The sequence below is a fragment of the Peromyscus californicus genome, unplaced genomic scaffold (assembly GCF_007827085.1).
Source record: "Peromyscus californicus insignis strain IS unplaced genomic scaffold, ASM782708v3 Scaffold_24__1_contigs__length_46423439, whole genome shotgun sequence".
NCBI lineage: Eukaryota > Metazoa > Chordata > Mammalia > Rodentia > Cricetidae > Peromyscus > Peromyscus californicus.
The window spans coordinates 28,567,946-28,587,900 of record NW_026294535.1 but is presented as its reverse complement, the minus strand read 5'-3'; the positions used below and the strand labels follow the sequence as shown (position 1 = coordinate 28,587,900).

At 40.7% G+C, this 19,955-nt stretch overlaps 1 protein-coding gene across 11 annotated transcripts in view; it reads right to left on the bottom strand.

The window, feature by feature from the left end:
• Osbpl8 (oxysterol binding protein like 8) overlaps window positions 1-19,955 on the bottom strand; it is a 151,609-nt gene that overhangs the window by 4,215 nt on the left and 127,439 nt on the right. For 8 of the 11 annotated variants that reach the window (XM_052753317.1, XM_052753318.1, XM_052753322.1 and 5 more), the window contains 8 exons: window positions 17,332-17,430; window positions 13,556-13,653; window positions 11,819-11,908; window positions 9,750-9,886; window positions 7,957-8,142; window positions 7,180-7,282; window positions 3,507-3,612; window positions 1,735-1,837 (listed from right to left, as the gene is read on the bottom strand). In XM_052753317.1, coding sequence (XP_052609277.1) covers window positions 1,735-1,837; window positions 3,507-3,612; window positions 7,180-7,282; window positions 7,957-8,142; window positions 9,750-9,886; window positions 11,819-11,908; window positions 13,556-13,653; window positions 17,332-17,430 — 922 coding nt within the window. The remainder of the gene's footprint in view (window positions 1-1,734; window positions 1,838-3,506; window positions 3,613-7,179; window positions 7,283-7,956; window positions 8,143-9,749; window positions 9,887-11,818; window positions 11,909-13,555; window positions 13,654-17,331; window positions 17,431-19,955) is intronic. The other 3 variants (XM_052753319.1, XM_052753320.1, XM_052753326.1) reach the window with 1 other exon arrangement.

Here is a 19,955-nt window from a genome sequence, read left to right as displayed (position 1 = left end):
CTGAGATGCCAAAATTCAGGCTAATGTGCTTTTAAGTACACTGTATTTACTTTGTGGCATATTAAAGAGAATCATCACAGTTTAATAATACAAAAATATATTATCATCTCTGTTACCACAGTAGTTTTAAGAAAGGTATTTGCTCTTTAGTTGACTAAGTTTCTTTTATCTTTAATTGAGAGACAGGAGTGGAGTAAAAATTCCAAAAGGAAAAAATGCAACAGAATTCCTAACAACCTCAAATTGAAGAATACTCAATAGCCTTCTTATGCTACAAAAAAAATGTGAATTTAGTCAAGAAATATAGTCTCTTCATGACATCTTAAATGTTTTTGGCTAAAAGCGACTCATGAGTCAATCACCGTTACTTTTTTTTTTGGAATTGTGCTATGAAAAACAGGCGGCAAACACAACCAAGGAGGTTTACACATATACTGAAATTATATAATGTGGACACCAATTTAAGGCCTGATTAAGGTCTGATGATACCCAAGAGGTCATGCTGTCTGCTCTGAAGGAGCTCACAGTCCAGAGGCGCCAACAGCACACCTAAGAGCAACTCTGCAGGATGCTCCAAAGGAGGCTGGAGGGAATGTCAGGCCAGCTCCTGCAGAGGGCAGGCAGGGTAAACGGCCACACGGCTGCAAGAAGGTGACATGTGAAAGCAACCTAAGGGATATGCAGAAATGTTCTTTTCTGTCTCTCTTTTTGAGACAGTGTGTCTCCCTCCCATCAATCCCCTGCAATACTCTACCTAGAGCAGGCTAGAGATTTGCCTGTCTCTACCTCCTGAGTGCTGTGACTGAGGGTGTGCACCTTCACCCCTGGCCTGTCTCTGCCCCCTGAGTGCTGTGACTAAGGGTGTGCACCTTCACCCCTGGCCTGTCTCTGCCCCCTGAGTGCTGTGACTAAGGGTGTGCACCTTCACCCCTGGTCTGTCTCTGCCCCCTGAGTGCTGTGACTGAGGGTGTGCACATCAGGGGTGCTGGCCAGAGCTTTTCTTGATGAATAAAGGAAAGAAGGGCAATCTGAGAAGCCAACTGCAGTATGGGCAATGGTCCAAACATGAGCATGCACACACGGCATGGTAGACATGAGAAGCTTCATACGACAGAAGCACGGGACAGGACAGGTCCAGGGAACAGCAAAGAGGCTGAAGATAAAACTGCAGCTCCAAGAACAGAGAAAGACTGTTCGTATTTAATTACCCTGAACTTACATCCAGCACTGAGTGATGCATGCATAAAAAGCAGGAAGGCTTAATAGTAAACATTTTTAAAGCTCATGTAGCTAGTCTCAGTAATGAAACAGGAAAGGAAACACCTTTCCTCTAGGACCCTCTGTTAAGTGTTAATAACTGTTAGGTGCTAGATCATCAAGTGGTGTGTGTGTGTGTGTGTGAGAGAGAGTCCTGGTCTCAGAGCAGTGACTATTTACCCACTGCTAAGCAAGTATTTCAGTTATGTTAAGAAGTGATACATTACAATTACATCTTAGCCATACACAAAGGGGACCGCGGGAACAAGCAAGTCTGTCAGCTTTCTCAGAAACAACCCTACCTCCTAGTAGTTCAGTGTGGGAGGAATTTGTAAGCTTCAGACTTCAGGCACCAGAGGCCAGGGCTCTGTTTTTAAACCTTAGCCGGGTCATAGAATGGAAAGTTTGCATGATTTCCCTTAACAGTGTCTTTACCCCTCTGGACACAAACAACTGGTCTCTGTCAGAATATATTACCTTTTAATCTCTTCCTGGGTTTGTTTTATAGATTCAATGGAACTCTGAATGTCTCCCAGGTCTATCCCCTTCTTTCTTCGTGTACTCGGTTTTACAGATTGAGCTAAAAGACATTTAGAATGAAGTTATAGTCACAATCTATAGTTGAATTTATTGACTTGTATAATAAAAATTTTTCTACACATTGGTTTGAATGGCCTACAGATTAACAAAATAAATATTCTGCACTTTTAAAGTCTCAAAAATATCAAACCAAAACTGGAACACTGCATAGAGTAGTTACAAATTACTTGTGGAATCAGTTTTTTTTTTTAAGATTTATTTATTGTATTATTATTGTGTATACAGTGTTCCGTCTGCATGTATGTCTTCAAACCAGCAGAGGGCACCAGATCTCATTAGAGATTGTTGTGAGCCACCATGTGGTTGCTGGGAATTGAACTCAGGACCTCTGGAAGAGTACCCAGTGCTCTTAACCTCTGAAGCACCTCTCCAGCCCGAATCAGTTTTTTTTTTTTAATTCATTAAAACAAGCAAAAAGAATTCATTTAAAATCTGTATTAATTTTGGGAAAATAAAAGTCTCTTCTCCCCCTAGCCGCTGGCACAGATCTGAAGAACTCAGCTCTGCGAGCACCTTTAACTCGTGCTACTGTTAACTTCATTCCCTTTCCAACTGTGCTCACATTTCTCTCTCCAGGTTTCTCTTCTTCAACTAAGGTTAATAGGATTGCCCCAAGTCCACACAACTGTTAGGCATCAAGTGGTCAATAAACAGCAGCAGACACATTACAGGAAATACAGGGTATTGAAAAGAAAGCCAATGAAAGAACTAAAAATATCTCTACATCAGGTACCACTCCACATACCTATCCTACGAGCTCTGTGACCTTGTGCAGGCTAATGAGTTCCAAGGTTCAGAGTTCCTGTTGGGTCTCCTCTGTTGTAAAATAACAGTAACACTGTAGCATTCTCTTTCTGCTATCACCCACATCCCTGTACTGCCAGCTTAGTTCAGGATGCTATCCCAGGTATGTCCCAGGCCTGGGGTAGCAAGTCACTGGACAGTCTAGTAACTCATCAGGGATCGTCCAAGAACCTTCCCCAACCCACACTGAGCCCCTTTCTTTTAAGTCCGTCATCACTTATCATCTATGTCCTTATATTTACTATTTATTACTCTAGTGTTGCCTCTGTAGGTAAATTAGGCTCCCTAGTTTAGTATAAACTCATAGACTGAGTTTAAGGAGATTTTTAAAAATTACTTTTTCAGTTTCCTACAGTGTCTAAGATGTTACCTTAATCCCTTCTTAATTGTATCTCAATATAGTTTGAGACAGTTCACACAGTATCTGACTTGGTCAAGACACTATTTAATCTAGTAGTTCATGAGTTTACATATTTATATTCTCACTTGTCTGCATCTTCCAAACACTACTAGTTAATTTAGGAATGAGAAACTCTTTTGAAACACGAACTGACTCAAAACTTCAAATCTGCTTCTTGAATTTAATCAACAGGTTTTCACGGAAAAGCCAAAGGGTTGCTACTGTGGCGTTTTTTTCTCTGCATCCCACCCTTCTTCATTCCCATGCCTTTATCTCAGGGTCAGCTCATCTAGGGTCCGAAACAGCATCACACCCACCTCCTGTCTCCATACAAACGCTCACATTCTTGAGTTAATCTGAAAACCACTTACACATACCTAACAGCACAGTAAAAGATTTCTTTAAAATGTGTTCACAGTCAACGGTCTGTGATAAATATCTTTACCTTCACTTCCAGATGAGTCCTGGAGGTCGGGCTCTGGGGAAGAATAGCCTTTCGTCACTTTCTTCTGTTGCCTTGTTGGTTTATGCTTCATTTTTGGAACACTAACCTGAAATAAATCTTATTGCTATTAGGTGAGTTTGCATTATATCCTGTAACTAAACCACCTGTACAACTGTCAAAACCACTGATGGATGTGATGTTTGGGAATCAAAGCACAATCTGACAAAATTTAACAAGTAAGACACACTGCACTTAGCATTCCACTGTCTTAGTGGATTTCAACTGGACACAAAGACTAAAAAGAAGAAATGTATGAAGTAATTTCCTTCCCATTCCTGACTGGTATACAGACTTCATACATACAGAAGTATGAAGACTCACTGTGATCTGTAGTCTATTTAGAAGGAAGTGCACGTCTCATGTGTCTCCACCTTATCAGTGGGACATGATCTAAAAACATTTTACACCCCAATCTCAGGAGAGGCAGAGGCAGGTAAGTTTCTGCGTTTGAGAACAGCATGGTCTACACAGTGAAATCCAGGCTAACCAGGACTACATAGTGAGACCCTGTCTGAAAAAATAAATCCAAACCAAGTTTGCAATTTAAAATTGTGATAGCACGTATATATGATAGAGTTCTGCCATTTTAAAACTACTACATACAACCTGCTAGCAGTAATCATCTCAATGTTGACTATAGCCATCTTCAAGATTCTGTAACTGTCCACCCTCTTCTTCCTCAGGTCACTGGGAGCCTGTAATCTACTTTCTGACTCTGGGAATTTGCCTGCTTGGAAACTGTAGAACATTTGTCCTTCAGAGTTTGTCCGTGTGGAAGCATGGAGTGGAGTATTTCATAACATGTTTATTTTATTAACATCCCCTTCTATGGACAGACTGCTTTGTTTACGCACCTATCCGCCAAAGGATCCTGCCCTGCTGCTCTCCCCCGGCCACTGTGAATATCCTGCAATGAATACTGTCACATCATATTTCCACTTCTGATTTTCACCTCTTTTGGAACAGAAGAGCTGGGTCACGTGGTCATTTTGTGTTCGATACTCTCTTAGGACCGTCTAAACTGTGATTCCCCCTGGCTGCAGTTTTACATCCCATCAACAACGCACTGGGCTCTGGTTTCCCCGATCTTCACCAACACTTTATTTCCTATTTTAATTTTTTATCACAAATTAAGTGGGAAGAGACAAACTAATTGTGATTTTGAGTTGCAGTTCATATACTAATATTAACATTTTTATGTGGTTTTGGCCATTTGTGTATCTTCTTTGGAGAAATGTTTAATCTAGTCATTTGCCTTTTTTTTTTTTTTAAACCAGGATGTCTTTCATTAAGTCAGGGATTCTTTAAATATTTTGGATATTTAAACGTTGTTAGATAAATGATTAGCAAATAGTTTCTTTCATTCTGTAACTTGTCTTTTTGCCTTCTTCATGGCATCATCTGATGTTTAAAAATGTTTAAGTAAGATTTACTTATTTGTTTGTTTACTTGTGTGTGGGTGCTTTCCTGAAACTATATATGGACCACACGTGTGCCTGGTGCTGGTAGAGGCCACATGGGGGCATGAGAGCCCCTGAAGTGGGAGTTATGGACAATTGAGAGTTGGTCCTCTACAAGAGCAGCAAGTGTTTTTAACTGCTGGGCCAGCTCTCGATCGCCCATAGTTTAACTTTCTGGTTGCTATTGCTATTAGTGCTTTTAGTGTCTTATTAAGAATCTATTTCCAAAGACAAGGTCATGATGACTTACACTGTTTTCTAAGAATTTTACAGTCTTACCTCTCATTTTATACATAGATCCATTCTAAGTTACTTTCTGTACAGTAGAAGTCAGGTGGCTATGGCTCGGTACCATTTGTTCAAGAGACTAATATTTTTCCAAGGAGTGGGAGAAATAATTGTCTACAATAATTTTCAAACTTTTTTTGAAAACTTATTTTATGTGTATGAGTGTTTACTTGAGGGTGTCTCCACACATACATGCAATACCTGAGGCAGCCAGAACAGAGTGCAGAGCCCTGGAACTAGAATTGTAGATGGTTGGAGCAGCCATGTGGGTGCTTGGAATGGAACCCAGGTCTTCCGGGAAAATACTAAATGTTCTTCACTACTGAGCCATTTGTCCAGCCCCTCACACATAACTTTTATGGGCTTAAACTGGACTCATTTTATGCCACTGGCCTATATACGAAGCCTGTCTTTATATCAAAATGACTGCTTTGATTACGGTGGCTTTGGGATAAACTTTGATGTGGAAAATATGTCTTACAACTTTGCTGTAAAACAAACAAACAAACAAAGAGATTGTTTTATCTATGCAGGGACCCTCACAATTCCATATGTATTTGGGGATCAGCTCTTCCACTTCTACAGATGGTTTTGGGGTAGCACTATTTTGGGGCACCAACATGAACTCTTCTAGCCTAAGAAAACAGGCAATCTTTTCACTTATTCCTGTCTTACTGAAGTTCTTTAGCAATGCTTTACAGTGTTCACTGCACAAGCCTTCCACATCTTAGTTTCATTTACTGTCGGGATTTTACTCTTCTGAATGCTACTATAAACTGAACTGCTTTCTTAATTTCCTTTTGCAATTCCTCACTATATAGACACACAAATGTTATATGTGTGTCCATTTTATACCCTGCAATGCTGCCAGAGTCATTCATCAGTGTTGTCTGGCATCTGGAGCCTTTAATTAAGCATGTTTCATCCATTTCTGTCCCTGATCTTGTAGACTCCATAATTCACACAACCCACCAGAGGGTGCTCCTGCGGGTCTCTCAGGGTCTGTTTACTTTTCTTCCATTTGTTCCCTCTCTTTCTCATACTGGATAATTTGAATAGTTTTATCTCTTACGTAACTGATTCTCTCTTGTACCTACTTAAATCTGTTGTTAGACTCTCTAGCACAGTCTTCCCATTTCTGTACTTTTCAGCTCTCATATTTTGTATAATTTCTTGTTGCTGACACTCTCAGAAATGACTGCCTCCACATTTGCCCTCTAGGTACTCCGAGAGGTGGGGGGATGTGCACGTGCCTGTGTGTGTGCCCTCGAATGTGCATGCATGTGAGCGCGTGTGAGGTCTGCTGTTCCTTCTGGCATCAGGGACTTACACTGGAACACAGACCTCACAAGACTGCAGCTGTGCCGAGGAAGAGGCGAGGCAAGGACTTCTACAATACCATAATGATGTCTTCCTGCTGCTTGGAAGCCCCTTCTGGTCAGTCCTTCACTTCCTTAATTGCTGCAAATGTTTCAATATTTGGAGAGTTCTGGTAGATTCTGCTTTTTTTTTTTTTTTTGGTGTTTGGGGTGTCAAGAGCTTGAAGTTACCTGTGATGTCACTTTACTAACCTAAATTTTTAAATTTCAGATGTAACTGTCATGATACTAAAGATTTAGCAGATTTGATTCAGGTGGTGGTGGTGCACGCCTTTAATCCCAGCACTTAGGAGGCAGAGGCAGGTGGATCTCTGTGAGTTTGAGGCCAGGTTGGTCTACAGAGTGAGTTCTAGGACAGGCTCCAAAGCTACACAGAGAAACCCTGTCTCGAAAAACAAAAACAAAAACGAAACAAAACAAAACAAAAAAGGAAAAAAGAAAGACGAAAAAGACAAAGGAAATTCATAGCCCATCAGACCTACCTACTTTTGTGTTACATACCATTGGAGTGCGATGTTTCACTTTGGTCTGGATAACACCATCCTTTTCAAATTGTATCATATCATTAAGTGGGTCCCATGGTCGGGTACTAAATAGAAAAAAGATATTGAAATAGCTACAGAACTTAATTTCATTAAGTAATTATAAAGGCTCTTCTAATCTTAAGATTTGTCTATATCTAGTCTTGTGATTCTTAGCTTATTTGGAAAACTAACTACTATGACAGAATGTAAAGTAGTTTAAAATTCCACACTATGAAGCCAGGCATAATGGTGCACGCCTTTAATCTCAGCACTGGGCAGAGGTGGGTGGAACTCTAAGTTCGAGGCCAGCCTGGTCTCTATATAGCAAGTTCCAGGACAGCTAGAGCTACATAGTGAGACCCTGTCTCAAATAAATAAATAAAAGAATAAATAAAAATAAAAATTTACACTATGGGCTGAAGAGGTAGCTTAGTGGTTAAGAGCACCTACTGCTCTTGCAGAGAACCAGAGTTCGGGTCCCAACACCCACACAGTGGATCACAACCATCCATTTCTCCAGTTCCAGGGCCTGATACCCTTTTCTGACTTTCATGGGTTCCTACACGCACATGGTATTCATAAACTCAAAAAAGCTGGCATACACACACACACATAAACTTTAAAAGTCTGTAAAATAAAAGTTCACCCTAATTCCTATGTTGATAATAAATATACTCGAAATATAAAGGCAATAAATTATGCTAATATATTTTTTGAAATAAACGTTTACATTACTTACTCTGAAAACTTATAGTGCCATTCTCCTGTGAGTGGATCAAGTTCAAATAACTTACAAGCCCACTCTTCATTTTTTGTTTTCCGATCTCTGGCAGCTTGTCTTTGAGCTTCTTCCAAAACATACTTTTCTTGAGTAGCTTCTGTTTGGTCTTTGGCATTTATGGCTCTTGTTACCCGCTGCCAGAGTCTAATAGACATGTAAAAATAATATTTCAGAAAATCATATCTCTACAGATTTTAGTCTCTGTTGGGAGCAAACACTGCTCACGTGGATGTCTACCTTTGACCACGCTTATGCTCATATGCTTAGAAATGAGTCAAGAAACCAAGCCCAATGCCTCGAACCGGCAACCATCACTAAGTGAGGGCTAATTTCTTCTTGGCAAGAGAAATCAATCCTATGGATTCTTAAACAGTGAAAACTGCTGACTGAGGCTGACAGGACTGTAGTGAAGAAGTCCTCAAAGTACTCTACATTTTTAAATGGCTCTTTAGATGATTCTGACGCACACTACTTAGGAGTCACAGGCCAGAGAGCTTGGCTGCATGAATTATCAGAGAACTTTGAAATTCAGTCTCTAGGAATAGGAACAGACTCTAAATGCTTCCTAGATTTCAATACACTAATACTGCTAAGAACCACTGATGTACCAAAAAACAGCATAAGAAAAATTATTTCCCCTTTAAAATTTAGCTTTTTCACCAGCTAAATGAGAGTACAACATCTGTATCTCATCCATCTGAGAGGGCAACATGTCAGAACTGAAACAGGCCTTGAAATTTGTTATACATAGGTTAATTTTCTATGTCTTCCACTTAGCTGATGAAAAAGTTTCCTTTTCTAAGTCTTATTACCTCGTCCTTAAAATATGTAGAGCTGGACTGGGTAGAGGACGCCTATGGTCCCAGTACTGGGAAGTAGGGGCAAGAGGATCAGTAATAATAGTTTAAGGTCAATCTCAGCTATACAGCAAATTCAAGGCCACTTTTCTCTGCATGAAATTCCATTTTAAAAAAACAAAAAGTGTTCAATTATATACATACATCAAAAATGGCTGCATATCCCTTTGGACAGGGAGCATCGTATGGTTACATCTGAAACAGGACTTGAAAAATTGATGCATACATATTTTCCAATGCTGACAACCTGTATTTTATGTAGAAAATAGTCATGTAGACTTGATTCACAGAAGCAGGACCACAGAGTAAGGACTCCCAGGTATCAAGTGGGTAGTAAGCAATGTTTATACAGGACTCTTTGACACAAAGAGATACAAACAGCAAGTTTATCCAAAAGTGTTAGGAGTTCTAGAAAGAGTTTCATGACTTAAAAACAGAAGCAATGGCATTAACCATGGCACTGCCTACTAATTTAAGTCCTTGGAAACCAGGGCATCAAGTCGCACTATTCTTGTCTCAGAGGACAGAACAAGAGTAGCTGTTTTCTCTCCATGTCACTTTCCACAGTGTACACCAGACCAGAAAGCAGATGCCAGGGAGAAACTGAGAACATGAATTGTTCTATAACTTTATGCAAACAGAAATCTAGAGCACTGGAGTAGAAGAGAGAAAAACAGGACATTTTAGTTTTGAGCTGCAGAGAAACAAGATGATTCGTGAAGTCTTTATGTCACCTACACCAATGCTACAGAATGCTCTCAATCTCACAAATGACAAACTCTCTCGCTGAATTAACTCAACAGCAGATAGAGAATAGTGTGACTACACTATTATGCAATTTGAAATACTCCTTAATGTTCATAAGGTTAGCTAAAAAAAAGAAGGCAGACTTACTTCTCTGATTCAAAATCATCCTGTTCTTCAAATTTTACCGTGTGCCTTATTAATCGCCACTGCTTAATGTCAGGTGTTGGATTCCAGAAAATCTCTGAGTTATCAGTCTTTTTGTCATTAATGAAAACTTCACTATCCTATATCGAAAGGAATTAAACATCAATATAGTTATTTCTATTTAGAAGAGGACTACAAAGTACAGCAATACACTAATAAATTCTTTCTGCTGTTAAATTTGAAAAATATTTTAAAACAAATGTAACTAGTGCGCTTCTCAAAGTCCCAAATTCTTTCCATTTGTATGAAAACAGTAGTTTAAATATGTCATTCCAATCAATTGAAAAACCAGCTGACTACATAGAAAGCTCCTGAGGTTTTAGAAGTTTCATTTAACAAATTTCAAACATGACGGGCAAAGTCTCAAGCTTCCTGTCTGAACTGTCACAGAAGATCATGGTGTGATGCTGTGGACAAGGCAGAAAAATCAAATCATTGAAAAACTTTGGAGACTTAGCATTAAAAATTGAACTCAATCTTAGACATTTGATGTTTTTAGAACATCTGTTTTTCCAGGTATGGTGGCACATGCCTTTTATCCCAGCACCCAGGAGGCAGAGGCAGATAGATCTCTGTGAGTTTGAGGCCAGCCAGGGCTGCAACATAAGAGACCCTGTCTCAAAATAAAATAAAATGACAAAGATGGCTTTTTCATTGTTCCAAATAATATTCAGATAGGAAGTCAACATCTTTCAGGGACCAGGGAGAGGACTCTATGGGTAAAGCAATTGCAACCATACTGATGACCTATTCCTGAGACCCACACAGTGAAAGGAGAGAACACACACATACACACACACACACACACACACACACACACACACACACACACACACACACACACCACACACTCTCTCTCTCACACACACATACACAACACTCTCTCACACATACACACTCACACACAATATTCTCACTCACCCCCCCCCCCAAACAACACACTCACACAAATTTAAAAAACATTTTGCGGAAGCTATGTAGCCACTGGCTGAGTCTCTAAACCTGGCTTCCTTTTCTTCCTGTATTTGATTACTGTATGCAGAACAGCATATACTCAGTGTTTATAGTGAAAATGCATAAGAAATATACCATGATCCGTCTCAGTCACGTAAGCTCCTTGTAAGAACGTACACAGATGTGAACCCAGGTTGGCAGAGATGAGGTCAAAGCCATTGCTGTTATACACCACTGCACCTTCCCACCTTCCTCCAACAGAAACCCGACTCTAACTGGACCAGCAGAGCTCTGCGCAGCCGGAGGCCTAGGGCTCACTGCCAACTACCCAGATACTCTGGCTGTTAGCTTCCTTCCTTTTCAAATGGGCACATCTTACGTATGTGTCAGCACGACAGTACAGCTAGCGAAGGTACCTGCTACCAGCTCTGATGGCCTGCACCTGACTCCTGGAACCCTCACGGTAGAACGGGAGCACTGGCTCCAGTAAGCTGTCCTCTGTCTTCCACATGTGTGTCATGGCACATGCACACACACACAGATTAAAAAAACATATAAGATAAAAAACAGGTATCTATGTACCGATTTCATCAAGTCCAACTAAGTAGTAAATGATAAATATGAGCTATACTCTTAATAATGTAACAGCAAGTACCATACGATTGTGACTTCTACTCATTTAAAAGTCTTAGAAACATAAAACGTTTATAAAACAAAGTGTCATTGGCAGCAGAGCAATACCAAAATATCTGCTTTTTAAAAAACATATTTATTTATTTATTATGTGTACAGTGTTCTGTCTGCATGTCTGCCTGCATGCCAGAAGAGGGCACCACATCTCATTACGGATGGTTGTGAGCCACCATGTGGTTGCTGGGAATTGAACTCAGGACCTCTGGAAGAGCAGCCAGTGCTCTTAACCGCTGACCCATCTCTCTAGCCCCCAAAATATCTGTTTTTAAGATGGAGTCTATTTAGTGATACTTTTACAATAAAATTGTCCATTTTCTCCATCAGATAAAATTATTTTTGTAATACTAATATATAAAAGTACTTACCCAATGGCCTTCCAAAGTAGCTAGGACTTCTTTTCCCAATTTAAGTTTCCCTGATATTTGGTTAACATAATCACTACTTCCTAGAAATGGCTTTAAAACAGAAAATATTGAGCATTTTAGCTTATATTTGCATATATTATAGATAACCAAACATCAAAGAAAAAAGAATTAAATAGTTACCATATTCTTGAAAGTAAAAACAGTGAAATCCTGACTCAAATTTAAATTAGAGACTTTTTAAAAAATTAATTTGAATTCTGACTATGAAAAATATAGCTAAAACAGACTATGAAATCTAAATAATTCAGAAAGATGACCCAGGTATAAAGACCTATGACCTGTGCAATCTGAGTGCTGTTCTTCAGGACTGAGCCCCATCAATGTGGCGACACACCAAGAAAAAGAACTCAGAAAACAGAGGGGATTTAAAAATTTGAAAACAATCCTTCAAAAACTAAAATCACAAGGAACACACTTTGTGTCCCTACACTGTCATACTAATGTCTTTCCTTAGAGACACAGTTTTGATGCTTTGGTACTTAATGACATGAGTAACTGTTTAAGACCACTTTTATCAAGCAAAGGGCACGGCATCAGATAATACTTAAGAACGCCTTTTCACTAGAAAAGAGATTCTGGTCAGTGGGATATCAACAAGGAAGTAATTAGCAACACCTATCATTTATAGTCCCTATTTTTATCTGAACACAACGCACTAAATGATAACTGACTGGTGACGAGGCTTCAGATTTCCCTTTTGTTGAAGCAGACAGAATTTTCCAAAGATGGCTTCTCTTGAAACCTACTCACTTCCTCTCCAGCCCCCATGCTCTTCTTCAAGGAGACCTTGGCCAGCCTCCCACCGAGAAGTGCGTCACCATCCCTCCTCCCAAGCCTGAGTGGGGGTGTGTAGCTCTTCAATGAAGACATAGGATGTGCTGTAATTTGGCTTCTAGGCTAGTGTTGATGGGAGACAACTGAATCCTCAGCGTGCTGCCGAGATGGTGCTGCTAAAGAAGACCTCCAGCTGCCTTAGAGCTGCCATGCCATCGAGAAGCCAAGTCACATGGAAAGGCCACATCAACAGGTCCTCACAGGAGCAACAGTCCTGGCCTTTCAGGCAGCAGACTCATAAGTGGGCAAGTCTTTAGTGGATTCTGGTCTCAACTAAATCACTCATATTTTTCAGGAGAAAAATTGTCCAACCTTTTTCAAGAGAAAAACCATCTCCAATATTTCCATACATTTTTTTGCATTAACATCTGATGAGGAGTTATTCTTAAGCATGTGAGTTAAAATAATTTTTATACAGAAATAATTTTTTATACATAAATAGTAACTAATTACTTACTAATTAAAATAGTAACTAATTATGAAATTGTCTTACTGTATGCAACCAGAGTCTCTCAATTCATATCTACCTTCTGGGGCTTTCTAAAGCACTGTTTTAATTCACAGAGATACTTCAATCATTTCTTAAGTCTTATTTCCTCTATAGCACCAAGTTTTAGCATTAACATTTTAAAAAAGGAATGGTGGCTTTCATGCTAATTTGTGTCTTCTAAGGCTGTCTCAGGCTGCACCAAGACACCGAGAATGTCTCTGGACCCGTTTCTCTTTGACCTGGCAAAAGCCATGTTTTTATATTTAGTTCTTACTCCACAACTAATCTGTATTTTTTCTTCAGTATTTACAACACAGCTTCCCCTTAGTTAGGTGACACCATCATTTACCAACCTTTAGCTTAAATTCAAGTACTGCACTGTATCCAGTCTTCTGACAGGTGATGTTGACAGTTCCCCCAAGCTCCAGCGTCATTGTGCCATAGAGAATACCTAAATTTGAAAAGAGAAACTTGACGAAAGCTGAGGACAGGGGGCCGGTGACAGAAATAAGCAGCGCTCTGCAATTTGATATACCAGGAGAAATCTGTGATCTGAGGCCTCCTGCCTTATCAACAAAACACGTGTAATATAGACAAAGTGTTATAGGACCCACAAGAGCATATTCACATCATGCATGTTGGCAAGTTTACACTCTATTTAAAGTGCAGAGGCGGGCCAATGAGATGAGTCAGCACGCAAAAGCATTTCCTGCCATACCTTAGGATTTGAGCTGGACTCTTGGGATCTACCTGGTGGAAGGGAAGATCCTACCCCCACAGGTTACACTCTGACCCACATAAACACAGTAAGTAAATGTAATAAACACTCTAACTACACAGGTAATCCTCAAACCGATGCCCACTGTGCTCTGTGGCAATTCATGGACATGCTTGGGAGTAAGCAGATGCTGAGAGAGAACTAGGCCCACCGTGTTGCTTCAATGCCTGTACTGGGGGGAAAACCAAACCACCAACTGTCCTGGGGTCGGTCCTCAGCTCCGGGGACGGGGGTGGGGGGAGAACAGACCTTCTTTGGCAGGATATTTTGTTCATGTGTTTTGTACCTGTGTGCTTTTTTGTTGATGCTTTTGCTGTTGGAAGCTGACCCAGGGCACACTGAAGTGCTGTGGCACAGTGTTCTAAAGCTATGCTGGACCTTCCACGGGAACCCATGCTAACGCTTCATTCAGCTGAGGGACAGTGTTTGCCGAGAGTTGAACGGCAGTAAGTCAGTAACACACAACGACTATTCAATGTCTTTCCATGTGAGCACACACAATACAAGGTTATGTGCCCATTAGTTGGTGGGAACACTGTAGTAAGAGACTCAAAATAATGTAGCCTCATTATCTTCCCTTGAAAGTACGGTTTTGTATGAGCCAACTCAGCATCTGTTGTCACTTTATACAACATAATTACTACAAATAACACGGCCCAACTCCAGGTAAGCAAACAAACAAACAAAAAACAACCTCAAAAACAGGTTCTGTGTTCAAAACACATTCTAAGTTAAAGAGACTTGAACAGGTTTGTTCAAGTGCATGTTTTATTGAATTAGACAACCGAGTTGGCCTTTAATAGATAAACACACAATGTTAACTTCTGCGAGGAAACAGACTATGAAGTGTTTCTCATAATTATTTGGCTATGGAACTCCTACTTTATAAAATAATTCATAGAACTTAGCAATATAGAAAACACATAGGAACTCTTACTTTAAAAAATTCCCTATTCTTTAATCTCATTTTTTTCAACACTCTGGGAAATACACTACTGTGGAAAAAAAATTCCTCATTGCTAGTTGGGCACGGATGTAATAAATGACATAAAATTTAAAAATGCTGCCCATCACCACCTGCACCACTCTGGGGAGCAGGCCCTATACCTCCCCAGGCAGCAGAGCAGAGCTGTCCCTAATGGTAGCACTGTGAGTGAGCCGACCTGAAGACAAAAGAGTGGGAGAGCTAGCCCCACGGCCTGTCATGGGGTGGTGTGGGCAAGGGAGAGACACTCCCCCACCCCTCACACCTCACACCTACTGCAGGCAGAAAAAGCTGGTCCCTAGAGCACAAGAGTGGGAGAGCTGGCCCTGCCCCTCACCATCTGCAGCACACGGGAGAGTGGGCATGGCACGTCACCTGGGCAGCACACCAGAGCTGACCCTGTTGGCAGGGGCGCAGGAGAGCTGCCCCCGTCCTCTCCCTCATATGCCCTGGGATGGCAAGGTGTGACAGGAGGTAGAGCTGACCTCACGGGCATGAAAACAGAAGAGCGGGCCTGTAGTGGGTAGCCGGTCCAGCTTTGACCTGGAAGTACAACCCCCACTGAGGCTCCAGTAACCGTCATGCCTACAAGGCAGGGCTGAGAGAGGACCCTGAAGACCCAAGATCTGGATGTGCCAGTTCTCTTGGTTCCTGGATCCTGGATGCTGGAGGTAGACCAAGCAGAGTTCTCCAGAGAACACTGCTGGACTGCACCTCACCTTTCCCAGACCCTGTAAACTATCCCTTTACTTGTAAGTTACCCCACAAAATAAACCTCCCTTTTAACTACGTGGAGTGGCCTTAATACTATAATACTTAACACTGGCCTGCCCCTCACCAAGTGAAGCAATCCGGAGAGCGGGCCCTGCACCTAGTCCCGGCAAAACAGAACTGGCCTTGGTGGTGTGCGTGCAGGTGAGCTGGACCTGAGGGGGTGAGCAGGAGAACTGCCCCACTCCTTGCTGGCTGCTATATTGGGTGAGCTAGCCAGGGCAGTGCTGGTGGTGATGATGAGGGAAAGCCAGCGGGCTAACCAGTCCAGCTACCACCCAGGCCCAGAGCCAGGGTTATGAGATAGCCCACCCCAACCCCCACCTCGTCTATGAGCTGCTGAAGCATGTGAAGGTGTTGGTCCTGCAGATCCAAAGCCATAGGATCTCCATGACACAGCAACAACAGGATGTCCCAGAGGATTCCCAGTGAGGGCCCAGGATCAAGGGTGCGACAGATCCAGAGGCCTCAAAGCAGACCACTGACTCATAGCAACAACACAAGTAAAGACGGATGGACTAAGGGTGAACTGTGTGACTCACTGGGCCACACTGCAGCTTCTAGAACGAGAGTCTTTATTTGGTTTTGGTGTTGTTTTTTTGTTTTTACTTTTAAATTTTGTTTGGGGGGTGTTGCAAGGGCAGAGGATGGAAGCAAGGGGACAGGGAAGTGAGTGGGGTCAGGATGTATGACGTGAAATCCACAAAGAATCAATAAAAACATTAAAAACTGATTCTTATTCACTTAAAATTGTAGATATTGCACTTTATTCCTGTTTTAAGAACTACATACAAAGCTCAGAGCACTATCTAGCTTTTTGCCAAATATAAGCTAGGTGTTCCAATACATATCAGTGATCTCAACACTAGGGAGACTGAGGCAGGAGGATCTTGAGTTCAAGGGCAGCCTGAGCTATACTGCAAGGTTATAGATCAACGAAACCAAAACCTAAATGGAGAGACTGTCAAATGAGAGTGAAGGAAAACACTGAAAGGACTTGATGCACTGAAAAATAGCAGATGGAGCTGGAGAGATGGCTCAGCGGTGAAGAGCACTGACTGCTCTTCTAGAGGACCTGGGTTCAATTCCCAGCAACCACATGGCAGCTCACACTTGTCTGTAACTCCAATTTCAGGGCTTCTGACACAGGCATACACACAGTCAAAACACCAATGAACATAAAATAAAAATAAATTATTAAAAAAGAGAAAAAGAGCAGATTAAACATTATAGAGGGTATAATGCAAGAGTATGTAAAATTATCTTTTAAGGATTCTGAAATAAGTAGTTTCATTTAATTTCAAAACTTTCACACAAGATAAACGCAAGGAAATTCCATTATTATAACTAAATTTCTTACAAGGTATATATCACAAAAATAGGTGTGACTATTATGTGTGAATTAATTCACCATAGAAATAGTCAGCAAACAGCAATACTCTGAAGTAACTATGGGCCAACCAAGGTTTTCAAAAAATTTGTCTGACTATCTCAAACAAAACAAATTCTATTCACATACATTTACTTACAAACCAAAACAAAACAAAACAAACCCAAAAACCCAGAAAGAGCTGCTGTAAGTGGAAAAGACTCACCTTTACAATGAGCATAGGGCATTGTCATCACATAATCTTCACCTCGATTCAAGAAGGTTAACCGGGCTTCTCCCTCTAATATTGCGGAGAGTGAGTTTCCTAAAAAAAAAAAAAAAAAAAAAAGTATTATTAAATTTCACAAAACCAATACGACCAATTCAAAACAAAGTATATTTGGGAAATTCACATTTCTCCAGGAGAAATATTTAAAATACTTCAGTCGTAATTCATGTGTGATAACACGTATTCATCACCTCATAACTAAAACATTACTTCATTCATATTCCCAATCTTATGAGTCTTTTCAAAAGGCATACATAGGTATTTGTTTAGGAAAGTCAAATGAAAAATATCCCAACATGTCTGATAGCCAAGAAAATACTGCTTTGTTGGAGCCCACTAGGTTTCCTAGTGGCTGTACCCAGCAGGACTGCATGAGAGGTTGATTGGACCATGGGCCTGGGTACCAGGTGACTGTATCTAGCAAGGGGGAGGTCTTTTGCTCCACCCCTTGGCATTGCTATAAATAGACCTTTGGAATAAAGTTCGGGGCCGGTGGATAAGGATCCAGGCCCTCCAAAGTCTATCCTGTGTTTTCTGTTTGTCTCTCCTTTATTTATAACTAAGTCCCTTATCTCTCATTCCTCAAGAGTCCCTGGGGTAAATAAATGTGGGGGCTGGTCCCCCACACTGCTTCATTATTCAATCTAGTTTGACTCTTATGAATCAAGATATTAATTCTAGGTCACATATAGGTAAGTCTCAAGTTTTAAATATTTATAATTGATTCAATAATCCTAGTAGTGATTTAAAAATCTGCACAATCCAGGTGATAAAATGCCAGTGACTTCTTTTAGCTTGTCTCTATGTTTTTCTTTCCTTAACATCTGCATTTTTAATGGAGTATAATTAACATACACCGAACAGCCTATTTCCAGCATTAAGTGTGATAGTTATGTGGTACCACATAGAGGACTCCTAATTACACCACAGAACTGGCTTGGTAGCGCATACCTATATCAACATTGGGGAAGTGGGCACAGGAGGGCTGGGGCTTCTGCACCAGCCTGAACTGCACAGAAAGACCATCTCAAATGACTGAGGGGTGGGAATGTAGTTCAGTAACGCAGCACCTGTCTGCCACGCACAAGGCCGGGGTTTGATCCTCTGTTCACTTGTCTGTCTATCTCCCTGCTTATCTACCTCCCTACCTACCTAAACCGTCATCCTAAAAGGCCCCCATTATCCCTAGGGAAACACTGACATTTCCTATCATTGTATTTTTACCAATTCTAGCAAGCATTATAAAATACGCCATTTATATGTGGCTTATTTTCACCTAGCACATATTTTTCAGATTTGCCTATGCTATTGCACAAGCATACTTTTTTTTATTGACAATCAGTATTCTATAGCTATAAGAGGTCTATAGGAGTTGATGTTAAGTTCTGTTTATCAGTGAATCATTATGAGTTAGTATGAACCATTAGAAATAATGTCGTGATATTTATATAAAAGTCTGCAAACATTTATGCACAACCATGACTTTCCCCTGCCTCTACATCAATATGTATAGATTCCAACATGAGAGATACCACGAAATATATGCCTAACAGGCTACTTCATAAATTATACATCATCTCCTCAGATGTCTTTACTCAAAGAAAAACTAAGAATTTTCTTTTTGTGAACTCTGGATTCTTTCACATTATAAAGAGCTAGCCCTGGTGCACATAAGTCATATTAACACATAAGAAAAAAGAAAGCAGAGTGCAGAAGCTGCACCTGAACATAAACCACACATCTGGTGCTCAGTAAAAATGTCTACAGTCTATAGGAATGAACAGACACCCACTAAAGTCACCTACGCTGTAGCTGGGGTGGGGGAGGGACTGAAGCCAGAGGGAGAAGGGGTGTTATCAATATAAAATATGTGGAGCTTCTGAAGAAAAAAACATCCAACCCAAATCAAAAGAAAAGTAAGTAGGGGAGCATCTCTAAAAACCTAAAGGCGGAGCTAGAGAGATGGCTCAGTGGTTAAGAGCACTGACTGCTCTTCCAGAGGACCTGGGTTCAATTCCCAGCACCCACATGGCAGCTCACAACTGTCTGTAACGCCAAGATCTGACACCCTCACACAGATATGCAGGCAAACACCAATACACATAAAATAAAAATAAATAACTTAAAAAAAACAACAACATTAAATTAGGGCTGGAGAGATGGCTCAGAGGTTGAGAGCACTGACTGCTCTTCCAGAGGACCCGGGTTCGATTCCCAACACCTACATGGCAGCTCACAACTGTCTGACACCCTCTAAGATCTGACACCCTCTAAGATCTGACACCCTCACACAGACACACACACGGGCAGAGCACCAATGCACATAGAATAAAAATAAAAAACAACAAAACAAACCAACAAAAACCGTAAAGGCATGTGCCATGCTCCTGATGGAAAGCGGTTACACTTTACATTTCCTGTCACAGACTAGTTTCTGACTCTGCCCTCTCATGGAATTAAAATTTAGACTTCTGTGTACATATTTTATCTTTTCTATTTTACCTTCATGTTTGTTTTCTCTCCAGTTTAAAATTCTTTAGTTGAATTTAATTCTCTGAGTT